Source organism: Ovis aries, chromosome 14 (assembly GCF_016772045.2).
Source record: "Ovis aries strain OAR_USU_Benz2616 breed Rambouillet chromosome 14, ARS-UI_Ramb_v3.0, whole genome shotgun sequence".
Lineage (NCBI taxonomy): Eukaryota > Metazoa > Chordata > Mammalia > Artiodactyla > Bovidae > Ovis > Ovis aries.
The window spans coordinates 45,839,842-45,862,294 of record NC_056067.1 but is presented as its reverse complement, the minus strand read 5'-3'; the positions used below and the strand labels follow the sequence as shown (position 1 = coordinate 45,862,294).

Here is a 22,453-nt window from a genome sequence, read left to right as displayed (position 1 = left end):
TTAAGAGAAAAACGGAGACGTGTACAGGCACAGACAGTGACAGAGTTAAAGGCTGACTGAGAGGTAACCACCTAACGGAGAGAGATGGGGAGAAAGACACCGAGTCAGAGAAGGACACTCTCAAAGTGGTGGAGAAAAGAAAATAAATCAAGATGAACTGAGGGAGGGAGAGAGACAGAGACACCCAGAAGGAAAGAAGAGATAGAAAGAGACCGAGGGAAGCTACGTGAACTAGAACTCACAAGACCCGTGCCAAAGTGTCCGCACATCGGGCTCAGTGCTGGTGGCCTCGGACCCTGCCTTTCATTCCCACCCACTCTGATGGCCCAGCACGTTTATACCTGAGACATTTACACACACACACACACTGCACAAGTTTTCACAGATCACAGTTCACTATCAACTTCCCCAGGCACGTTCACTTATGTGCATTTCACACGTGTGTGCACAGATATATGCACTCTCCCAGTCTCTCGCACACACTTGCACACTCCTCAGCAGAGATTCATGATCTCATTGAGAGGGAGATGTCTACTCAAGGAGGGAAGAGGGGCTTCCCTGGTGACTCAGTAGTAAAGAATCCACCTGCCGATGCAGGAGACACAGGTTTGATCCTTGATCCAGGAATATTCCACATACTTCAGAGCACCTAAGCCCCTGTGCCACAACTACTGAGCCTGTGCTCTAGAGCCCAGGAGAGGCAACTACCGAGCCCACATGCCACAACTACTGAAGCCCGAATGCCCTAGTGCCTGAGCCCCGCAACAAGAGAAGCCGGCATAAGGAGAAGCCTGTGCACCGTAACTACAGAGTAGTTATGTCTGCAACTAGAGTGAAACTGTCCAGTAACGAAGACCCAGCACAGCCAAATAACATACAAATAAAATTATTTTTAAAAGTTTTTTAATTAAACAAAAACAAAGTAAGGAAGGGACTTGAAGGTCAGGTACCAGGGTAGGAAAAGTGGGGGAGTCTTACCCCCAGGCCAGGCCCAGCTCCCTGCTCCCCATGCTGTGTTGGGACCTCCTGGCTCTGACCTGCTCCCATTTGCCCCTGACCAAGACTGGCCCCTGGGGTCATGGGGGCTGGGGAGGGACCGAGCGATGCTCCTGGCATGTGCTGACAGGGGATTTCTTGCTCCAGCTGTGCTGGGAGGAGCCCTCCGGCAGAGGCCTGAAGCTGGAGACTCAAGAGTGTGCCTGGGGGAGGTGAGGATGAGCAGTGTGAGGACGAGATCAACTGAGAACAGGCCCAGTTCTGCCACTGACTGCATCATTGCTGCCCTGGGTTCACGGGGCCTGCTGGGTTCAGCGGTGGGTCCTCCCTGAGGAGCTGTGAGTGAAGACCAGGGGTGGGAGTGGCATGAGAGAAAAAAGAGCAACAGAGACTGACTTTGGGGAAGGAGACAGAGACTGAGAGAGAGAGAACCTTAGAGCAGGAAGGGGCGTGAGATAGAATACAGGAGGGAGAGCAGAAGGGGACCTAGGGCAGGAAGAGAGAAAGAGAGAACGAAGGAGACAAATAGAAAAAGAGAAACAAAGAGAAAAGTAAAGGACAGACATAAAGAGGGACCCAGAGAAAGGCAGGCAGACGCAGGAGGTGGGCGCGAATACCGCGGACATCAAAGACAGAGGACCTGGGATGGCCCTGAGCACCCGCATCAAGGCTGAACTACTGCTCCTGGGGCTTCTGACGACAGGTGAGTAGGAGCCTGGGCTGTGACCAGAGCCAGGTGGCCCTCATTCCCACGGCCCCTTCTCTAGACAGACTCTGCCCTCTCCGCCCTCTCCTATTGACACCTCTGTGTCCCCAGGCCTGACCCAGGTGCCGATCCTGGCCTCAGCCCCCCGAGGCTTCTGGGCTCTGCCCGAAAACTTGACAGTGGTGGAGGGGGCTGTTGCTGAACTGCGGTGCGGGGTCCACGCTCCTGGCAGCGCGGTGCAATGGGCCAAAGATGGGCTACTCCTCGGCCCCGATCCTAGGATCCCCAGTTTCCCGCGGTATCGCCTGGAGGGAGACCATGCTAAAGGTAAGGGGCCAGACCCTGAGATCCTGAGCCACCAGCCGAGGCTGACCTTGGCCCTGACCTTGGGTCCTACCTGCAGGTGAATTCCACCTGCGTATTGAAGCGTGTGACCTCAGCGATGATGCAGAGTATGAGTGCCAGGTTGGCCGCTCAGAGACAGGCCCTGAACTCGTGTCTCCCAGAGTGATCCTCTCCATCCTGGGTATGAATGAGAGACCTCCCCAGGACCGATGAGTCTGGACTTCCACCCTCGCCATCTCCAGAGTTGGGAGTCCAAGCCTCTGGCCCCGCCCCCGCTTCCTCAGACTCAAAGCCCAAATCCTTATATCCCTCTGGGTGGTTCCAGCTCACCCCAGACCCTTTCTTACCAGTGCCCCCCAAGGTGCTTCAGCTGACCCCTGAAGCAGGGAGCACAGTCACATGGGTAGCTGGGCAGGAGTACACCGTCAGCTGTGTGTCTGGGGACGCCAAGCCAGCACCTGACATCACCTTTCTCTTGAGTGAGTGTGGGTGAACTGGTGGGAGCAGTGTGAAGCCCCTGGAGTGGGGAGTGGGTGTATCCGTGATCAGGGCCCTCCTGAGATGGGATGCAGGAGCAGGCGTGGGGAGATGCTGAGGCTGGTGTGGGACCCGGTGAGTGGAGGGGACATCAAGGGAAAGGACTGAGAATTTTCGTAATTGCTGAAATTACGAGGCTGAGGCTCCGGACAGAGATATGTATGTCTTTCTGGTGCAGATACGAGAAGCTATGAATGGGTGATACAACCTGGCAAGGAGGGGAGGGGATAGGAGAGGCCCAGGACCCAGTCCTGGGGCCTCCAGGATTCAAAGAAGCCAGAGTGTGCAGAGGGAAAGAAGCTGGTGTTTCGCCTCCAGAACCAGGAGGGAGGGGGGCTGTACATCCTGAAGGCTTTCAAGCCAGGCCTCCAGGATCTACCCTGGGGGAAACCTGCCACTCCTCTAGCCTTCTTGTTAACCCCAAGGTGGACAAACAATTTCCGGTATCTCTGCTAATGTGAATGAGGGGTCCCAGCAGAAACTCTTCACCACGGAGGCCACAGCCAGGTATGGAAACTGGGATGCCCCCCTCTTAGCCCGATTCTCCATGAAAACCCCATACCCTAGGGATTCATGCATGGGAACTTGGGTCAGGTAGGTACATCTGGGACCCAATTCCCCACTTGGGTGCTCTAAAATTTCTTCGTAGGAACCCTAGTTCCAGAGTATCAAGTACAAAGGTTTTGGCCAGGTGTGGGCCTCTGGGACCTCCACTCTCACTGCTGACCCTCAGCTCTCTTCCACGGAGCTCTAGATCCTAAAGGAAACCACCGCAGAGACTTAAACTAGGTGTGGGGACCTGGATCCCCACCTCTCTACCTTGACTACCCAAATTTCAGATGATAACTGACTTAAAAGTCCCAATATCCCCCCCTAGGGTGACACCCCAGAGCTCGGATAATGGGCAGTTACTGGTCTGTGAGGGATCCAGCCCAGCTTTGGATACTCCTATCAAGGCTTCAGTCACCATGAATGTTCTGTGTAAGTGGAGAACTGAGTTGGCCGCTGGGGAACAGGAAGTGGGGGGCCCGAGGAGCACAGGGATTATGGAAGGCTCAAGTTCTAAGGGGGAAACATGGGGGTTCAGAGGCAGGTTGTGGGGCTTGGAAAGAATGGATGGACTCCCCAGGCCCACTGAGTGAGTTGCTCCCCAGTCCCCCCAGGGCCCCCCATCATCGAATGGCCAGGCCTGGACGAGGGGCAGGTGCGAGCAGGGCAGAGCTTGGAGCTCTCGTGCACAGCCCGAGGAGGGAATCCGCTAGCCACACTGCAGTGGCTGAAGGTGAGGGCAGAGGCAGCATGGAGGTGGGGGGAAGGGTGGGGCCAGGCGCTGGCCCCGAGCTGGCCCAGGCCTGTCTGTGTCTCCAGAACGGCCAGCCCGTGTCCACAGCGTGGGGCACAGAACATGCTCAGGCGGTAGCCCGCAGCCTCTTAGTGATGATCGTGAGGCCGGAAGACCATGGGGCGAGGCTCAGCTGTGAGGCCTACAACAGCGTATCTACAGGGATCCAGGAACGTGGGGTCACGCTGCAGGTCACCTGTGAGTCCTGGTGCCAGCTGCCCATCTGTTGTCAGTCTGTGCCCCAGGGAACCATCTGTTTGTGCCCCCAAACCATGCCGGTCAGATGCCAAAGACCTCATCATCTGTCCCCAGTCTCCTGTCTGTCTGGGCTGATCTGTGAGGCATCCAGCCCAGCTTAGTGTCTCTCCTCCGTTCCTCCCTGCAGTTCCCCCCAGCGCCATTACTATCTTGGGATCTGCGTCCCAGTCTGAGAACAAGAATGTGACAGTCTCCTGCATCACCAAGTCCAGTCGCCCACGGGTCCTCCTGCGATGGTGGCTGGGCTGGCGGCAGCTGCAGCCCAGCGAGGAGACGGTCATGGACGTGAGGCGGGGGTCAGGCTCCTGGGTCCAAGGGTGGAGGGAGGTAAAGGTACATCTCCTGGATCCGGGAGAGGAGGAGTCTGGCATCTGGGATGCCTTGATCCCTGGGGAGCCTGGACTGGGGTCCGGGGCCCCCTGGGTTTAACAGATGAGTCGGTGGACATGATTCATGGGTCCCTGTTGTGACCTGGGCTGGTATCATGGATGCGGGTGCCCTAGTCCCCCAAATCTGAAGCCCGATCCCCGCCAGGGCCTACATGGTGGCCACATCTCCATGTCTAACTTGACGTTCCTGGCACGAAGGGAGGACAACGGTCTGACCCTCACGTGTGAGGCCTTTAGCGAGGCTTTCACCAAAGAGACCTTCAAGAAGTCGCTCACCCTCAATGTGAAATGTGAGCCTCCACCCTTGCCCGGGGGTACCCCAAGCCTTTGAGACCCTCAACCTCAGGCCCCAGCCCAGAGAGAAGTCACTCTACCTGGCTTTCCCCACAGATCCTGCCCAGAAGCTGTGGATTGAGGGCCCCCCAGAGGGGCAGCGCCTCCGGGCTGGGAACCGGGTGAGGCTGGTGTGTTTGGCCATCGGAGGCAACCCAGACCCTTCCCTCACCTGGTATAAGGTTGGTGCCCAGCAAGAAGGGTTATGGGGTGGCCAGGAACATGGGGGAAAGATGAAGCTCCTTCTCTCCTCCAGAGTCTAGGGCAACCTGAGTTTCTTGAAAAATACTGGAGATTTTGAGTTTCAGCAGGGAACTGAAACGACAAACACTGTGAGAATTAAATGCAATCTTAGGAAAACTGAGGAAATTCTGGGAAAACAGTGAGAATTATAGAATTAAAGAATTCTGGATCAGCAATGGGAATTCTAGAGAAAAGGCAATAAATGGTGAAAGCTTGGAATTCAGGTAAAATGGCTATAATTTCAGGGAAAGACTAAGAATTCCAGAAACAAAGACAAAGGTGGATAAAAGCTAGAAATTAGGGGAGGAAAGACCAGTAATTCTACAGAACATTTGAAAAGTCACTAATATTAATATTAAGTTGAATTCTTGGGATTGGGAGTAAGAAAATGAAATTTCATTAAAATTTAAGAATTCTGACTGAATTCTTGGAGAATTTTGGGAAAATAGGAATCTAGTGGAAATTCTTGGGGAAAGACTAGGAATTCTAGGAATGAAATTCTTCATTTTGTTGTTGTTCAGTTGCTCAGCTGTGTCCGACTCTTTGCAACTCCACGGACGGCAGCACATCAGGCTTCCCTGTCCTTCATTATCTCCCAGAGTTTGCGAAAACTCATGTCCACTGAGTTGGTGATGCCATCCAACGACCTCATCCTTTGTCACCCCCTTCTCCTCCTGCCCTAATCTTTCCCATTATCAGGGTCTTTTCCAATGAGCTGGCTCTGTGCATCAGGTGGCCAAAGTATTGGAGCTTCAGCTTCAGGATCAGTCCTTCCACTGAACATTCAAGGTTGATTCCTTTAGGATTGACTGGTTTGATCTCTGTCTAAGGGACTCTCGTTTAACTGGATGGGGAAATGCCAAGAACTGGGGCAACACAAAGGATTCTAGTAAAGGACTAGTATAATAAGAGGCCATTAGTGGATTCAGAAATCTGTGACCAGGGAATGGAATTAAGGGAAAGATCAAAGAAAATCTTTGAGGAAGGTTGGGATTTTAAGAAAAAGAGTTAAGGAGAGGCAAAAATGAACAAATTCTGGGAAAGGTTTGGGAATTCCAAGGGAGTTTCCCAGTGTGGGAGGTTCAGTAAATATAGCTGGAATGAATTTCGAGGAGTGGGGCTGAGGGTGGGCCGAGCGCATCGACAGTTGCAGGCTTCCAGAAAGCAGAGGAGCGGGGCGGGAGTGGGGGATGAAGCGTGGGACTGGAGGCGGGTTCAGACTGCAAAATCTCGGGGCTCCAGGGGCCCAGTAGACGGGAGAGATGCCGGGTGGGGTCGGCTCAATTCTAGTCCCCATTCCTCTGCCTTAGCCGATGCTCGCCGAAGGGGGCGCCTTTTCCACACCACACAACGGCTTTATTTATCTGGGCTGGAGGCAGCCCACCTAATGGGGACGTCTGGGGGGGGGGGGGGGGGGAGGATGGCAGGGCTCCTCGTGGTCCCCCAGTCAGTCTCGGCCCTTAGGACTCGCGCACCGTGACCGAACCGCGGCCGCCCCAGGAACCACGGCGGGTGCAGCTGGGAAGTGTGGAGAAGTCGGGGAGCATCTTCTCCCGAGAGCTGGTGCTGATCACGGGTCCGTCCGACAACCAGGCCAAGTTCACATGCAAAGCCGGCCAGCTCAGCGCGTCCACGCAGCTCGTGGTGCAGTGTGAGGGGCGCACTGCGGGGCTGGGAGGGCTGCTGCCGCGGGGAACTGAGAGGGAGCCTTGGCTGGTGGGGTGGGGGAGTGGAGGCGGCTGGGGGAGGGGTGGAGGCCGAAGAGCCCAGGACGCGCTCGCGGCTGGGCGGGGCCTGGGTCCCCGCCGAGCGGAAGCCAGACGGGTCTCCTCTTCACCTCTGAGCCTCGCTCCTCCCACCCTTTCCCGAAGTCCCCCCGACTAATGTGACGATCCTGGCCAACGCGTCGACGCTACGCCCCGGGGATGCCTTAAACTTGACGTGTGTCAGCGTTAGCAGCAATCCTCCAGTCAACTTGTCGTGGGACAAGGAGGGGGAGAGGTGAGAGTGCGACAACCCCCGTCCCTCCCCGGTTCTGATCGCATTCCTTTACAGTCAGAAACCTGCCCCAGCCCGACTTGCGGTCCTGCCCGGTACCCGGCACCCAGTACCCAGACTCTAGCTCTGGTCCCGCTCCCCGCCCGGTCCGCAGGCTGGAAGGTGTGGCCGCCCAGCCCCGCCGGGCTCCATTCAAAGGTTCCGCCGCCGCTAGGAGCGTCCTTCTGAGACTCTCATCCCGCGATCACGGCCACCGCGTGACCTGTAGCGCCCACAGCACCGAGCTGCGGGAAACCGTGAGCGCCTTCTACCGCCTCAACGTGCTGTGTACGTGCGCAGGCCTGGCATCCCTCTTGATTCCTATCTGACCCTATACTACAATACTTGGGTTACAATATACAATCCAATACAGTACAATACCTGAATACTGTCTTTGACTTTCATTCTTAACTTCAGAAACTTTCCCGCTCTTTATCCTGACACTCGACCTGCACCGATTCCTATCCTGCCCATCCCTCATCTTCCTTTTTTTGTCCTGTATCCTAACCCCTGACCTTGACCTGTATCCCGAACCCTGTTTCCATCCTTCAGTCTGACTCTGGTCTCTCTGAACCTAACCCCCATCTCAGCTCTGAACTTAATTGCTTCCTTGTCCACAAGCTTAAAATCTCGGCGAGACCTCGACTTCAACCCTTTATACCTGCACCTGATCTCAAATCCATCCCCGGCCCGAATCTTACCAATCTTGACTCCCCGCCGGGCCTCCTCGTCCGCAGACCCTCCAGAGTTCCTGGGGGAGCAGGTGCTTGTGGTGACCGCGGTGGAGCAGGGCGAGGCACTGCTGCCCGTCTCCGTGTCTGCCAACCCCGCCCCGGAGGCCTTCAACTGGACCTTCCGCGGCTACCGACTCAGCCCAGGTGCACGGAGGGGCCATGGAGAGGGGCGCAGGTCTCCAGGACTCCCGGACGGGGTTGAGGGAGGATTAGGCAAGCTCCTCACCTTTACTTCCCCCAGCTGGCGGCCCTCGGCATCGTATACTGTCTGGTGGAGCGCTGCAGCTATCGAACGTGACCCGCGCTGACGATGGCCTCTACCAGTTGCACTGTCAGAACTCGGAGGGCACAGCGGAAGCTCTCGTGAGACTGGATGTACAATGTGAGACCCCTCATCACCATAGGAAACTAAGGAGCTCGGGAGCCCCGCCCATCACGGAAGCCCGGCCCACCCAGGGAATCTTGCCCGCTGTGGAGTTTCCTCACTGTGGAAGCTCCGCACCCAAGGGACATACCCATCCTGGAAACCTCCCCATTCTGGGAGACCCTACCGTGACGGAGCCACGCCCACTTTGGGGAACGTGCCCATTAGAGAGACCCTTTGTAGAATCTCTGCCCACCTACTCTGGTCAGGAAGCCAAGCCCACTCCACTCAATTCTGGAAGTCCATCGGACCTACTCTTGTCACTACAGTGGCATAACAGACGGTGGGGACAACCTCACTAACACCGAGAACTTTATTCCAGAGGCCAACTTGATCACACTCATAACTTTCCTGGGCACCTCTAAGACACCCCTCCCACCTGGGGCCCTCTTCCACCATGGCCCGTCTGGGCCCAAATGCCTTCCCCAAGCTCCTGCCTTCCCTAGATGCTCCCACCATCCGAGCTCTCCAAGACCCCACTGAGGTGAATGTTGGGGATTCTGTGGACATAGTCTGCACTGTGGATGCCAATCCCATCCTTCCTGAGATGTTCAGCTGGGAGAGGCTGGTGAGGATCTAACATTTGGTAAATAGAGGTGTGGGCTGGGAGATGTGATTTCTTGACTGTAAGCTCCTCGGGAGGAGGGGCACATCTTTGTGATCCTATATAACTGTAGTTGTCAGGACATGCTCCAAGAACTAAGATGGTAAATGGATAGGTGCATAAGTGAATAGATAATCAGCTGGGTGGGGGTTACATGGTTGGATATATGGATGGATACGTGGTGGGTGGATGAGTTAGTAGACAGATGAATGAGTGGATGGAAGAACAGCTAGACAAATGAGCAAGTGAATGAGTGGATAAATGGATCAATAAATTAGGCAATTAGACGACTGAATGAGAGAAATGAGTAGACTGATTAGATTAGAGAGTAGATGGATGGGTAGATACACCATTGGTGGAAAAGATGTCTATGGAAGGAAAATGGATAAATGGATGGATGGACGGGTGGGTGCACAGGCCAATGGAGAGACGGATAAATAGGCAGCTAGGTAAATTGATGAACAGATGCCTGGATGTATTGATGTGCATGTGTTTGAGTGAATAGACGGAGTGGATAAGTAGAGAGATAGAAGGGTGAATGGATGGGTACAAGGAAGCAAATAGTTAGATGAATGATGGGTGAATGGATGAATGAATGGAAGGAAAGATTGATGGATGAATGGATAAATGAATGAATTGACAGATAGGTGGATGGTTAAATACATTGATGGATGGGTGGATAGAGAGTGCCAAGCAAGAATGGTTGAGTAAATGGATGGATGAGTAGTTGACTGGATTGGTGGCTGAACGGATGGATCCATGCATGAATGGTTGGATAAATAAATGAATAATTGGGTGGAATGACAGGGAAATTTTTTTCTTTGCTAGGAAGTGATTGTGGCTGGGAGATAGAGGCTACAGATGGGGACCCAGTTTGAGGGCTAATGGAGCTGGGGCTGGACCTGGGGACAATCTCCTGAGTCTTGGACCTCTAGGGAGAAGAAGGGGAGGACCAGAGTCTGGATGACATGGAGAAGATGTCAAAGGGATCCACAGGGCGTCTTCGTATTCACCATGCCAAGCTGACCCAGGCTGGTGCTTACCAATGCATTGTGGACAATGGGGTGGCACCTCCAGCCCGAGGGCTGGTCCGTCTTGTTGTCAGATGTGAGTAACAACCAAAGCCCTAACTTCAAGGCCTGCCACTAAATCCACATATCATGTCCTTCCATACACCTCATGTTGACCTCCAACCCTTCTAGTTGCCCCCCACGTGGAGCATCCTGCTCCCCTAACGAAAGTGGCTGCAGCTGGGGACAGCACTAGTTCTGCCACCCTTCACTGTCGTGCCCGAGGTGTCCCCAACATCGTCTTCACTTGGACCAAAAATGGGGTCCCTCTGGATCTCCAGGATCCAAGGTGAGTCCAGGCTGAACCAGGTAACCCTCCAGCCCTAACTTTGATCCCCCAGCAACAGTCACCCTCCCTGAGTCCCTGCTGCATCTCCGCTCCAGGTACACAGAGCACACATACCACCAGGGTGGCGTCCACAGCAGCCTTCTGACCATTGCCAACGTGTCTGCAGCCCAGGACTATGCCCTCTTCACATGCATAGCCACCAACCCCCTCGGCTCGGACCACACCAACATTCAACTCGTCAGCATCAGTATGGTGGGAGAGGGCTGGGAGGCTGCTGGGAGGGTAATCCCCTAAGTAAATCCCCCAGTCTCTGGTTGGTCCCAGAATGACAATGTTCCTGAGACCTGAGAAGTGTTTATGAATAAGGATGGAGTTTTTGCCTGCTCCAAAAGTCCCAGTGGAGACTGGATTTTTTTAGGGAAACTGACAACAAAGGAAAAAATGGAAGGGGTTTCTTATTGCCCCAAGCCTGGTGGCTCAGTGGTAAGGAACCCACCTGCCAGTGCAGGAGACACAGGTTTGATCCCTGGTCTGGGAAGATCCCCTGGAGAAGGAAATGACAACCCACCCCAGTTTTCTTGCCTGGAGAACCCCATGGACAGAAGAGCCTGGCATGCTACAGTCCACGGGGTCACAAAGAGTCATGACTGAGTGACTGAATGCAATGCAACTGAAAAGTAGATTTTCAGGAGTCGCTGGATCTAGGTTCAGCTGTCATCAAGAACTCTCCATCTCTCTGGACTACTTTTCTCTGTGTTGGCTATCTTGTAAGGCTTCCTAACAGTGGTATGAACGTACTAGGATTAAGATCCACTGGCTCCCCTTGACTCCCAGCCCATTCCTGAACCAATCAGGTGGCGAAAGGAAGACAACCTGATTGTTGTTCTTGTTGGCGAGACCCAGTCATGTGTCCATCCTACAAGGAGTGGAGTCACTTCCATCAGATGCACGTGGCCTGAGAATGTGGGCTAGTGACTCTCCAATGGGTAGTCAGTGTTCTGTAACCAGAAGAAATGAGGGGAATGGATACGAGATAGACACAAAAGTCCACTGTAAGAAACGTGTGTCATACAGTCAATCCTCATGATTGGCAGAGTCTGTATTTACAGTTTTGCCTACTTGTTAGAATGTATTCATAACTCCCAAATCAATACCCATTCTGCTTTCTCAGACATTCAGGGGACTGTAAAGAGGGGATGAAAAATTTGAGTCACCCAATGAGTACACTCTCAGCAGAGGTGGAACAAGATGACACTCTGCCTTCTTACAGCCCTCTTTTTGCACCTTTGTGCTTTTTGTTAATCATTTTGCTATATAAAATGGCCCTTAAGCACAGCACTAAAGTGCTGTCTGGTGTTCCTAAGCTCAGGAAGGCTGAGATGTGCCATTTTGAGAAAATACTTGTGTTTGGTAAGCTTCGAACAGTTGTTGAGTTCCAGCAATTCATTCAATGTTAATGAATCAACAGATGTATTAAATAAGATATCTTTAAGCAGAAACATGTATAATACAATATCATACATTAATTGGTTGATGAAAATGTTGTGACTGGAGGCTTGTGGGAGTCTGACTGCATTTCCCTTGGGAGCAATGGCTTGGTATTTGCTAACTGAATGTTCCCAATGACTTTAGAGAACATAACCACCATGAATAATGAGACTCAACTGTATATTTGAAATCATTCTTAGCAATAATCTGGAAGGGATCTTCCAGAATCCTTCTGAATCCTCTATGTCCCCCATCTCTTACCTCAAAGGCCGCCCTGATCCACCATCGGGACTGAAGGCTGTGAGCGTGACCCCATATTCAGTGGGCCTGGAGTGGAAGCCTGGCTTTGATGGGGGCTTGCCACAGAGGTTCCAAATCAGGTAGGTCTCTATCATGAAAGGAAAGGGTTGTAGCCAATAGGGCTGGGGCACCTTCCTGATTGACTGCCCTCCCTTTTATGCAGGTATGAGGCTCTGGGGACTCCAGGGTTCCTCTACATGGATGTCCTACCACCCCAGGCCACCAGCTTCACACTGACCGGGCTTCAGCCTTCTACACGATACAGGGTCTGGTTGCTAGCCAGCAATGCCCTGGGTGACAGCGGACTAGTTGACAAAGGGTCCCAGATCTCAATCACCACCCCAGGTGGGAAGGGACATTCTTACACAGTTTACAAAATTACTCAGAGGACTTATGGGGTGGAGTCGATACTACTATTCCCTTTTTGCTGATGGAGAAACTGAGGTCCAGAGAGGTTAATCAACTTGTCAAAACTCACACACGTAGAAGGAGCTACAGATGAAATTTAAACTCAGGCAGATGAACTCCAGAGACTAGATTTTGCCACTAGACTATACTGTCTGAATGTGATTAGTGACACAAGGGAAATTCAAAGAGAATTTGAATCGAATGAAAATGAAAACAAATGAAAATTGTGAGGTGCAGCTGAAGCAGTGCTTAGCAAGAAATTTATAGCACTAGGTTCTCATATTAGATTTTTTTAAGTCTTCAAATTGACTACATTTCCATCCTAAAAAGACTAGAAAAAGAAGGGAAAATTAAACCCAAGGTAGACAAAAGGAAGGAAATAATAAAGAACAGAAATTAAGGAACTAGAAAATTAAAAAGCAATAAAAGAAAATAATGAAACCAAAAGCTGATTCTTTGAAAAGATCAATGTTTATAGAGCTAATCAAGACAAAAAAAAGAAAGAAGACACCACTCTTAACCAATATAAGGAATGAAAAAGGGGACATTACTACTGATCCTACAGACATTATGGGAAAATTAGGAAGTACTACAAACAACTTTATGTCAATAAATTCAGCAACTTTGATGACATGGATTAATTCCTTGAATATGAACGAGAACATCTGGACTCTGGTAGACTACTACGGTGCAGTGGCCAATCACACAGAGGCTGGTTCCAACAAACCTGGGTTCAAGTCCCAGCTCTGCAACTTCCTAGGTGTGAGACCTTAGGCAAGTTACTGAAGACTCAGTATAACCTTTGAGCCTCAGTCTGTAAAGATAAAGTGTGTCTCCAGTCTCTATACCTCAGTTTCTGAAAGTAAGGTCTTTCTTAGACAATTGCAATAAATAAATTAATATATCTAAAGCTCTTAGAACAGGGCCCTGAACAAAGCTAGTGCTATGTAGATGCTAATTTAAAGAAATGCCCCCACTCACTTTTTACTTTACCCCAGGAAAGTTCCCTTTTTCTATCTTTTCCTTTCTGGTCAGTTCAGATCAGTCACTCAGTCATGTCCAATTCTTTGCAACCCCATGGACTGCAGCATGCTAGGCTTCCCCGTCCATTACCAATCCCGGAGCTGGCTCAAACTCATGTCCAATGAGTTGGTGATGCCATCCAACCATCTCAACCTCTGTCATCCCCTTCTCCTCCTGCTTCCCGCCCCCCCCCCCCTTTTCCTTTCTGGTAGGGCAGACTTTTTCCTCATGGAAGTAAGGACTCTTTCCCATCCCTACAATGTTGCCTCCTCTTTCCCTGTTCCAGTTTTCCCTTTAAGCTCTAAAGCATAAAGTAGTACTATATTCACCTCCCTTGCTCTAAAACTTATACCTATATTAAGGCATCCAGAGAACCCTGCGTTTTTAAAAATTAATCCCCCCAATTGACAATGCAGGTTAAAGGAGACTTCCACACCATAAAGCACTCATCAATGATATATTATTATTATTTTATTATTAGCATTAGCTTTAGAATGGCTATTAATAGTATCATCATTATCATTAGCAATTTCCAGTTCTCTTTGAAATATTCCTAAAGTCAGAAATTAGTTCCTATAAGTCTCAAAACTGGGTTGCAAAGCTTAATAGGAGACGTAGAAATATTTAAGGTTTATCTCAGTTTGTTAATTTTCATTCTCTATATCCACCTCCCAGGTCTAGACCAACCTTCTCGAGAACCCGACTCCCAGCTACCCACAGAGCAGCCTGCAGGTAAGTCTTCAATCCCCAAATAGCCCTCTCCCTCTTGAAAACAACTTTCTGGTCTCTAACCCCACCCCTTTGCCTTATGACTATCGTCTCTTAAGACTTAAGTCAGCCTCATAGGCCCTCACTCATATCCTTAGCTCTTCCTCTTACTTGAGTGTGATAAATTTTCTTTTTTCCTAATTTACCTGCATGTGATAAAATTTCTCTCTTCCCTGTGCAGAGCCTGTGTCAGTTGGCTTTTGCTGCATAACAGACTATCCCAAACACGGGCACTTATAGCAACAAACATGATTTCTCATGATTCTATGAGTGGCTGAACAGTTCTGCTCTGGGCTATGGTCAGCTGGCAGCTCTGCTGGGACCTGCGGATCTAGGATAGCCTCTCCTCACTCGTCTGGCAATCTGACTTGTAGTTGGGACATTGGAGATCACTGAGTCACATGTGTCTCCTTGGCTTGTTCACATGGAGGTGGTCACTGGAGTCCTAAAAGCAACAAGAGAGTGCAAGTTCCAATTTATAGGCACTTTTCAAGCTTCAGATTATTTTTTTATTTTAATTTTAAAATATTAATTATTAAAAATTTTGGGCCAGGCCATGAGGCATGTGGGATCTCAGCTCCTCGATCAGGGATTGAACCCACACTCTCTGCCTTTCAAGTGTGGAGTCTTAACCACTGGACCATGAGGGATTTCCCTTTGAGCTTCTCATTGTGTCTGATTGGCTGAAGTGGCATGGCTCAACTCAGAGTTAGTGTAGGGGGAAGTCTTAAGACTATGCATGTTAGTTGCTAAGTTATGTCCAACTATTTGTGACCCCCATGGACAGTACATCGTCAGGCTCCTTTGTGCATGGGCTTCTCCAGGAAAGAATACTGGAGTAGGTAACCATTCCCTTCTCCAGGGGAGCTTCCTGACCCAGGGATTGAACACAGGTCTCTTGTATTGCAGGCAGATTCTTTATCATCTGACCCACCAGGAAAGCTCTCAGACTATGCATATAGTGAGACAATCATGACCATTTTGCAAATAATCAATCCCCTTTAGAGTCTGAGAAGGTTGTAAATGACAGAAATTCAGTTGTTGTTGACAATAAAAAGAATGGCTTGGCTCATGAAATTGAAACTCCAATTGTGGCTGGATTCAGGTACTCAAAATGTTCACCAAGGATCCGTTTCTCATTCTCTCAACTTTGCCTTCAACTCTGATGACTTCTTTCTCAGATTTTTCTCTTAAGAAGGCAGAGAAGTCCTCCCACACCTTCAACTTTTATTTCACTTCTTAGCAACTAGCCAAAGCGTGTGCTAGGTGTTCTGCCAAAAATCTACCTTGGGTCAAATGCCAGTCTCTGAACTGATCACTGGGGGAATGGGGATGGAAACTCTTAACGGCCAAGTCAGGCCATGTGTCCTCCATGGAGTCCTGTGGAGCCAACCAGACTGAGAGCAGGGAGTAATGACTGGCAAAGGAAAATGAGTCCTGTTAGCAGGAGGTGGAAAAATGGGTGCTGAGCAGATGGCTGCTGAGAGGGACTTAGTCTTATCCTCAGGGATATAGCAGAGGATTCTGATGTCTGAGATGGAAGTTTGTGCAAAAAGGAAGTCATTTGAGATGAAGTTTGAAAGAAGACTAGAAGCTTGCTTGAGATGAAAGGACATTGAAAGACAGACACTCTACTATTTAAAGGCTTAGATGTGTGGGTTTGCCTCAATGATTCTGGAAACAGCCAGTGGTTAGTTTTGTGTGGCTGGAGGGTCAATAGTTGGTGGGCAAGAGTGAAGATGTGGGAAGAGGCCAGATCAGAGAAGATCTTGAATGCCCAGCTAAGGACCTGAAGTTCCTACTTGAGTCCATACATGGGGCTTGGACAAAGGTAGCATTAGCAGTAGCACTGCTAATGGCTTGATTTGAGAAAGGAGCCACCTGCTCTGAGTTGGCAAAAGGAGTGAACATGGAGTCTTCACGGTGGTCCAGTGGTTAAGACTGTGCTTCCAATGCAAGGGGTGTGGGTTCAACCCCTGGTTAAGGAACTATGATCCCACATGCCCTGTGGTGCGGCCAAGAAAATTTTTTTAAAAGAAGTGGACATAGAAACCCCTGCCCATCTGCTTCCCTGACCTAGGAGGAGGGCTTTGCTTGGTCGGCAACAGGCTTTTTCAGAGAACCTCAATTGAAGTCTGAAACCAATTGTTTGGGCTCATTAAGGGGGAACTTCCACCCACAGGACCCTCGGAGATGCCTTTGCTGCCTGTGCTGCTTGCTGTTGGAGGTCTTTTGCTGCTTTCTAACGCCTCCTGCGTCGGGGGATTCCTCTGGCAGCGGAGACTGAAGCGTCTTGCTGAGGGTGAGAAGAGACCCTTCTCCTGCTGGGACAGAGGTCCAAGGGTGATGGGAACTCTGGGTTTGCTGCATACTGAAGGTCTCCCAGGGCCAAATGGGCTCAAGGGGTGTATCTCTGACCCCTTTCCCCCTACTTCCCTCAGGCATTTCAGAGAAGACAGAGACAGGGTAAGTGGGGATATCTGTCTATAAGGAAGACTGTGGGGAGGAGGTGTGAGGGTGACAGCTGTCAAAGGGTCAATGCCCAACTGCCTCCCCATGCCTCCATCCTGGAAGGTCGGAGGAAGACCGAGTCAGGAATGAATATGAGGAGAGCCAGTGGACTGGAGATCGGGACACTCGAAGCTCCACGGTAAGTGGGGGTGGTCCTGACACCCCACTGACAGGGGACTGACTGTGACTAAAATCCCTCCATTAGCTTTAGGTTCATCATTGTCCTTTCCAGGAATGATGGAGTCAGAGGATGGAAAACACTTAATGTATTTTTATTGGTGGGGGGGTGTGGACAGGTTAGCACAACAGATGTAGAGCCATATTACCACTCCATGAGGGACTTCAGCCCCCAGCTGCCCCCCACGATGGAAGAGGTGTCTTATCCCCGAGGTGAGTGGTATGCACAGTGGAACATCCCCTCCCCATCTTTGATACTCCTGACATCTGGACCTAGCTGTCTGATCATCACTCCCCCCCTGCCACTCCAATTCCAGGTCTCAGGGCTCTTGAGGAGGAGAATATGGCCTTTCCTGGGCACCTGTATGATGAGGTGGAAAGAGTGTGTGCTCCATCTCAGGCCTGGGGACCCCTCTACGATGAAGTACAGATGGTGAGATTTATATCCACAGAAATATTTCCTAGTTAGTGCCAGAGATCCCCCTCCTACTGCCTCTATTAGTTCAGGTAAGCTAGCTGCTGTAGCAAAGAGGCCTGGCCATAATCCAGCGGCCTAAACGAGACAGTCTATTTCTTTCTCAGAGGGAGCGGCCATGCTGCACATGGTTATTCTGCCACCCATGTTCTTCCCATTGTGTTCCTCTGCTATCCTCTAGTGAGTTGAACAAGTTTACATGGATGGGCCAGTTCACTGGGGGTTTCAGCTTGTGGGAAAGGGAAAAAGAAAGCATGGTAGAGGCACGACCCTGACTTATGGTCCAGGCCCCGAAATGTACACACTGCTCTTATTCCACTGGTGAGCATATGGACATGGCCACACTCTAACTGCAAAGGAGGCTGAGAAATGCAGTCTCCTTGGCAGCTCTGTGCCCTACTAGGATTCTGTTACTGTGCAAGAAGGAAGGTGTGTATTTGGTTGGATAACTAGCCATTTCCACTATACTGGTTACAGCAGACAGATGGAGAGAAATACTTTTTTGACCCACTCAATGGAAAAGTCAACGGATAGAATTGTCTTCAGGCCCACCCAGAATTGCCTCTCTAAAGACAATCCCTAGCAAATCCAGGTTTCTATCCTATTAGATTATAAACCTTCAGAGAAAGAGAATGCCTCTCATCCAATCACTCCAAAGCCCCGGCTCAGACACTTAGTGGTTTAGCTTGGTTCACAAAGTTGTTGCTGAATGTTGCTGGTTCACTGAGGCAGGAGATAGAATATATACTAATGGACAAATCTGAGGCAGTGTCCACGCATGGCATCTGGGATTAGAGGCCAGCCCCACTCAGTCCATTGAACTGAGAGTGGGAGACAGATGCAGAAGCCAGAGGGAAGTGAAGATGGTGCCTGGGCAGGCACAAACCACAAACAAGCACCTTGACCACCAACTAAGCCCCACCTACTGGCTCACAGAAAGAGATGGGGCAGAACCCCTGCCTTTCCGTGTGACCTTGACTAATGCTCTAGCATCTGTGGGCCAAAGACTTCCCTCTGTAACTCTGTTCCCAATGGGGCACCGTCCTCCCCAGCACTGTGGAAATAGCGTGATGCTGTCCATGGTGCTGAACACACCTGCCCTCTAAAAGCACAGACAGAGCCTGCCCTCTTTTTCTGTAAAGGGCTAGATAGTAAATATTTGGGGCTTTGCAGGATATAGTGTCTTCCTAAAAACTACTCAACTCTGCCATAAAAATACCCATAGAGAATACATAAACAATTATGACTAACTTCCAATAAATCTTTTATTTTTGGACACTGAAATTTGAACCTCATATAGTTCTCACATGTCACAAGTATCACTTTTTAAACAAATATTTCTCAGCAATTAAAAAATATAAAAAATATTCTTGGGCACTACAAAAAACATGCAACGAGCCATATTTGGCTGCTTGCTCCTAAGTTTGCTGATCAAAAACAACCATTTTCTCCCCAAATCTAAGGCAAAGCACATCCTCAGTAAGGACCACCCTACACAGCCTTTTATTTCTTCTATTTTGATGAGGTCGTGTTTTGGACATTCATAAGACCAACAATCAAGATTCACATGCCACAGTTCCCATAACTGATGTTGTTGTTCTGTCGCTAAGTTGTGTCTGACTCTTTGAGATCCCAGGGACTGCAGCACACCAGGCTTCCCTGTCCTTTGCCATCTCCTGGAGTTTGCTCAAACTCATGTCCATTGAGTTGATGATGCCATTCAACCATCTCATCCTCTGTCTCTGTCTTCTCCTCTTGCTTTCAATATTTCCCAGCATCAGGGTCTTTTCCAGTGAGTTGGCTTTTCACATCAGGTGGCCAATGTATTGGAGCTTCAGCCCCAGCATCAGTCCTTCCAGTGAATATTTCATGTTGATTTCCTTTAAGATGATATCGTGGGCTAATTAAAAGTTTCACGTACTTGCTTCAGCAGCACATATACTAAAACTGGAATGATACAGAGAAGATTAGCATAGCCCCTGTGTGAGGATGACATGCAAATTTGTGATGCGTTCCATATTCAAAAAGAAAAGTTTCACATGTATGACATTTAAATTGCTTTTTGACATGAAATCCTGAGTTATCTTGGATTTGCTTTAAAAGAATTCCATTTAGTGGGGGCAAGGGATGAGAAGATAGAGATAAAAATAAATCAAGATTGACCAAAGGTTGATACTGTTGAAATTAGGTGATGGGTTCATGGGGGTTTATTATAATCACTATCCTCTTTGTATATGTTGGAACTGCCCTTATAATTAGAAGCTAAAACATTTTTCTTTCCTGTGAAGTAGAGCAGGAGAGTGTATCCCCCAGAGCTGCAAACATGACTCACCCATAACATCTCTCTATGGTTCTAACTCCACCTTTGCTTGTCAGGACTCCTGTGATTTCCGCTGGCCTGGGGACAGATATGAGGATGCAAGAGGAATTTATGATCAGGTGGCGGGAGATCTGGACCCTGTGGATCCCGATGCTATACCCTTTGAGCTGAGGGGACATCTGGTGTGAGAACCTCCTCAACACCCTTTTCCTACACCTGCAAGACACAATATGCCTATTGTCCTTTTTATTCCGGGCTAGGCTGAGCTTGTGAAGTGAGCTCCATTGGATACAAAGGGACTGGGCTTTTTCAGGAGAAGTGGAGGGGGTGTGTGTAAGTGACAGATGGTTCAAGCTGGTCCAAGTATCAACAAGGCTCCTCCTAGGCTTGGTTTTAGAGTTCTCTGTAGGGACGCAGGAATTGTAAAAGACATCTCAATAATGAAAAGTGTCTTTATGCTTTTTGAAGTAAAAATTTTAGAAGTGGTAAAAGACATACTAAAAACTCAGTTCATTTGGAGTTCAACTAAATCTGAAATAGCTAACAAGTGGAATTTATGAGCCATTATTGTATCCTACTTGTTTTATGCTTTTCCACAGTTATCTACAACACGATGTATAAACTATGACACATATGTATACGCAAACAGACTCCACAGAAAATAAACAGACTTTATTGAAAAAGCTGTGCTCAAAAGAATGCATACTGTATGGTTTTGCTCATAGAAATTCTAGAACAAGCAAAGCTAATCTACAGTGACAGAGCAATTAGTGGTTGCCTGGGACCATGAGAAGGAACTGACTACAAAACAGTAGGAGAAAACTTTTGAGGGGGTGATAGAAATATTCTATATGATGACTGTGGTGGTCAAAACTCACTGAACTCTATGCTTAAGATGGGTGCATTTTATGGTACATAAATTTACCTCAACAAAAGTGACCTTAAAAACAGGCACCATAGGGTCTTTCCTGGTGGTTTGGTGGCTAAGACTCTGTGCTCCCAATGCAGGGGGCCTGGGTTCAATCCCTGATCATGGAACGAGACTCCAAAAGACCACAATTAAAGATCCCACATGCTGCAGTGAAGACTGAAAATCCTATGTCCCAGACCTGGTGCAGTCAAATAAACAAATACTTTAAAAAAGGCACTATAATAAAGCCTGTTCATACTGTTCATGGGGTTCTCAAGGCAGGAATACTGAAGCGGTTTACCATTCCCTTCTCCAGTGGACCAAATTTTGTCAGAAGTCTCCACCATGACCCGTCTGTCTTGGGTGGCCCTACATGGCATGGCTCATAGTTTCACTGAGTTAGACAAGGCTGTGGTCCATGTGATTAGACTGGTTAGTTTTCTGTGACTGTGGTTTTCAGTCTGCCTGCCCTCTGATGGACAAGGATAAGAGGCTTATGGAAGCTTCCTGGTGGGAGAGACTGACTGAGGGGGAAACTGGGTCTTGTCTGATTGGTGGACCATGCTCAGTAAATCTTTAATCCAATTTTCTGTTGATGGGCAGGGCTGTGTTCCCTCCCTGTTATTTACCTGGGGCCAAACTATGATGGATGGGACTTCCCTGGTGGCTCAGACAGCAAAGCGTCTGTCTACAATGCGGGAGACCCGGGTTCAAGCCCTGGGTTGGGAAGATCCCCTGGAGAAGGAAATGGCAATTCACTCCAGTACTATTGCCTGGAAAATCCCATGGACAGAGGAGCCTGGTAGGCTACAGTCTATGGGATCGCAAAGAGTCGGTCACGACTGAGAGACTTCATGACTTCACGAAACTATGATGGAGGTAATGTAGATAATGGCAACCTCCTTCACAAGGTCCCATGCAGGCACTGCTACCCTCAGTGCCCCCAACCCTGCATCAGGCCACCGCCAACCCACGCCTCCACAGGAGACTCCTGGACACTCCTGGGCAAGTCTGAATCAGTCTCTTGTGGGGTCACTGCTCCTCTCTCCTGGGCCCTGGTGCACACAAGGTTCTGTTTGTGCCCTCCAAGAGCCTATTTCCCCAGTCCTGTGTAAGTTTTGGCAGCTCTGTGGTGGGGTTAATGGCAACCTCCTCCAGGAGGGCTTATGCCATACCCAGGTCTGCTGCACCCAGAGCCCCTGCCCCTGTGGCAGGCCACTGCTGACCCGTACCTCCAATGAGAGACACTCAAACAGTTCTGTCTCAGTCTCTGTGGTTTTTCTGGGTCCTAGTGTGCACAAGTTATGTCTGAGCCCTCTGAGCGGGATATGGGGTTTGATGTTGACGTTTGGGGAAAGAGGGTGAAATGTATTGAAATTCTTTGCATCCATCTTAGAACTTTTCTGTAGAGCTAGTATTACATCAAAATGAAGGTTAAGATTTTATTATTTTTTTAAAGTTAGGATTAAAAAGTACATTGCCAGGATTTCCCTGGTGGTCCAATGGTTAAGACTTCACCTTCCAATTCAGGTATTGAGGATTCTATCCCTAGTCAGGGAACTAAGACCCCACATGCAGTGTGGCCAAAAAACCAAAACAGAAAACAGAAACAATATTGCAATGAATTCAATAAGGACTTTTAAAATAAAAGTTCACATGAGAAAATCTTTAAAAAAAGATTTTTAAAAGTACACTGTGAAGGTTTATGACAAAGTCATAGAGACAAAGAATAGGAAGTACCACCGCGTCTCATGGGTTGTGCAGAT

At 49.5% G+C, this 22,453-nt stretch overlaps 1 protein-coding gene and 1 non-coding gene across 4 annotated transcripts; both read left to right on the top strand.

The window, feature by feature from the left end:
- The first annotated feature begins 1,216 nt into the window (after positions 1-1,216).
- On the top strand, positions 1,217-20,460 carry NPHS1 (NPHS1 adhesion molecule, nephrin). 3 transcript variants are annotated; one of them, XM_042230824.2, is made up of 29 exons: positions 1,217-1,699; positions 1,814-2,029; positions 2,106-2,228; positions 2,398-2,526; positions 3,010-3,091; positions 3,462-3,565; positions 3,739-3,866; positions 3,953-4,124; positions 4,312-4,469; positions 4,719-4,863; positions 4,964-5,088; positions 6,614-6,725; positions 7,021-7,150; positions 7,302-7,474; positions 7,924-8,064; positions 8,162-8,302; positions 8,791-8,912; positions 9,884-10,055; positions 10,151-10,307; positions 10,403-10,554; positions 12,064-12,175; positions 12,259-12,440; positions 14,202-14,258; positions 16,477-16,596; positions 16,736-16,760; positions 16,869-16,944; positions 17,102-17,195; positions 17,300-17,415; positions 19,834-20,460. In XM_042230824.2, exons 1-29 carry the CDS (start codon positions 1,642-1,644, stop codon positions 19,963-19,965), a joined length of 3,654 nt encoding a protein of 1,217 aa, XP_042086758.1. In that variant the 5' UTR covers positions 1,217-1,641; the 3' UTR covers positions 19,966-20,460. The 3 variants fall into 3 exon arrangements, 2 of the variants coding, with proteins under 2 accessions (XP_042086758.1, XP_012045591.2); XM_012190201.5 differs by having other exon boundaries at positions 6,614-6,800; XR_006055911.2 differs by lacking the exons at positions 12,259-12,440; positions 17,102-17,195; positions 17,300-17,415; positions 19,834-20,460 and having other exon boundaries at positions 6,614-6,800.
- LOC114118154 (U6 spliceosomal RNA) lies at positions 19,375-19,481 on the top strand. Its single transcript, XR_003591697.1, has one exon. It is a non-coding gene; the product is annotated as a U6 spliceosomal RNA (small nuclear RNA).
- Positions 20,461-22,453: the final 1,993 nt, after the last annotated feature.

Coding starts and splice junctions, on each gene's coding strand:
- NPHS1 (XM_012190201.5), top strand. CDS start 1,642: ATGGCCCTGAGCACCCGCATCAAGGCTGAACTACTGCTCCTGGGGCTT. Junction 12,441..14,201: donor GATCTCAATCACCACCCCAG/GTGGGAAGGGAC, acceptor TCCACCTCCCAG/GTCTAGACCAACCTTCTCGA. Junction 16,945..17,101: donor GGGACACTCGAAGCTCCACG/GTAAGTGGGGGT, acceptor GGGTGTGGACAG/GTTAGCACAACAGATGTAGA.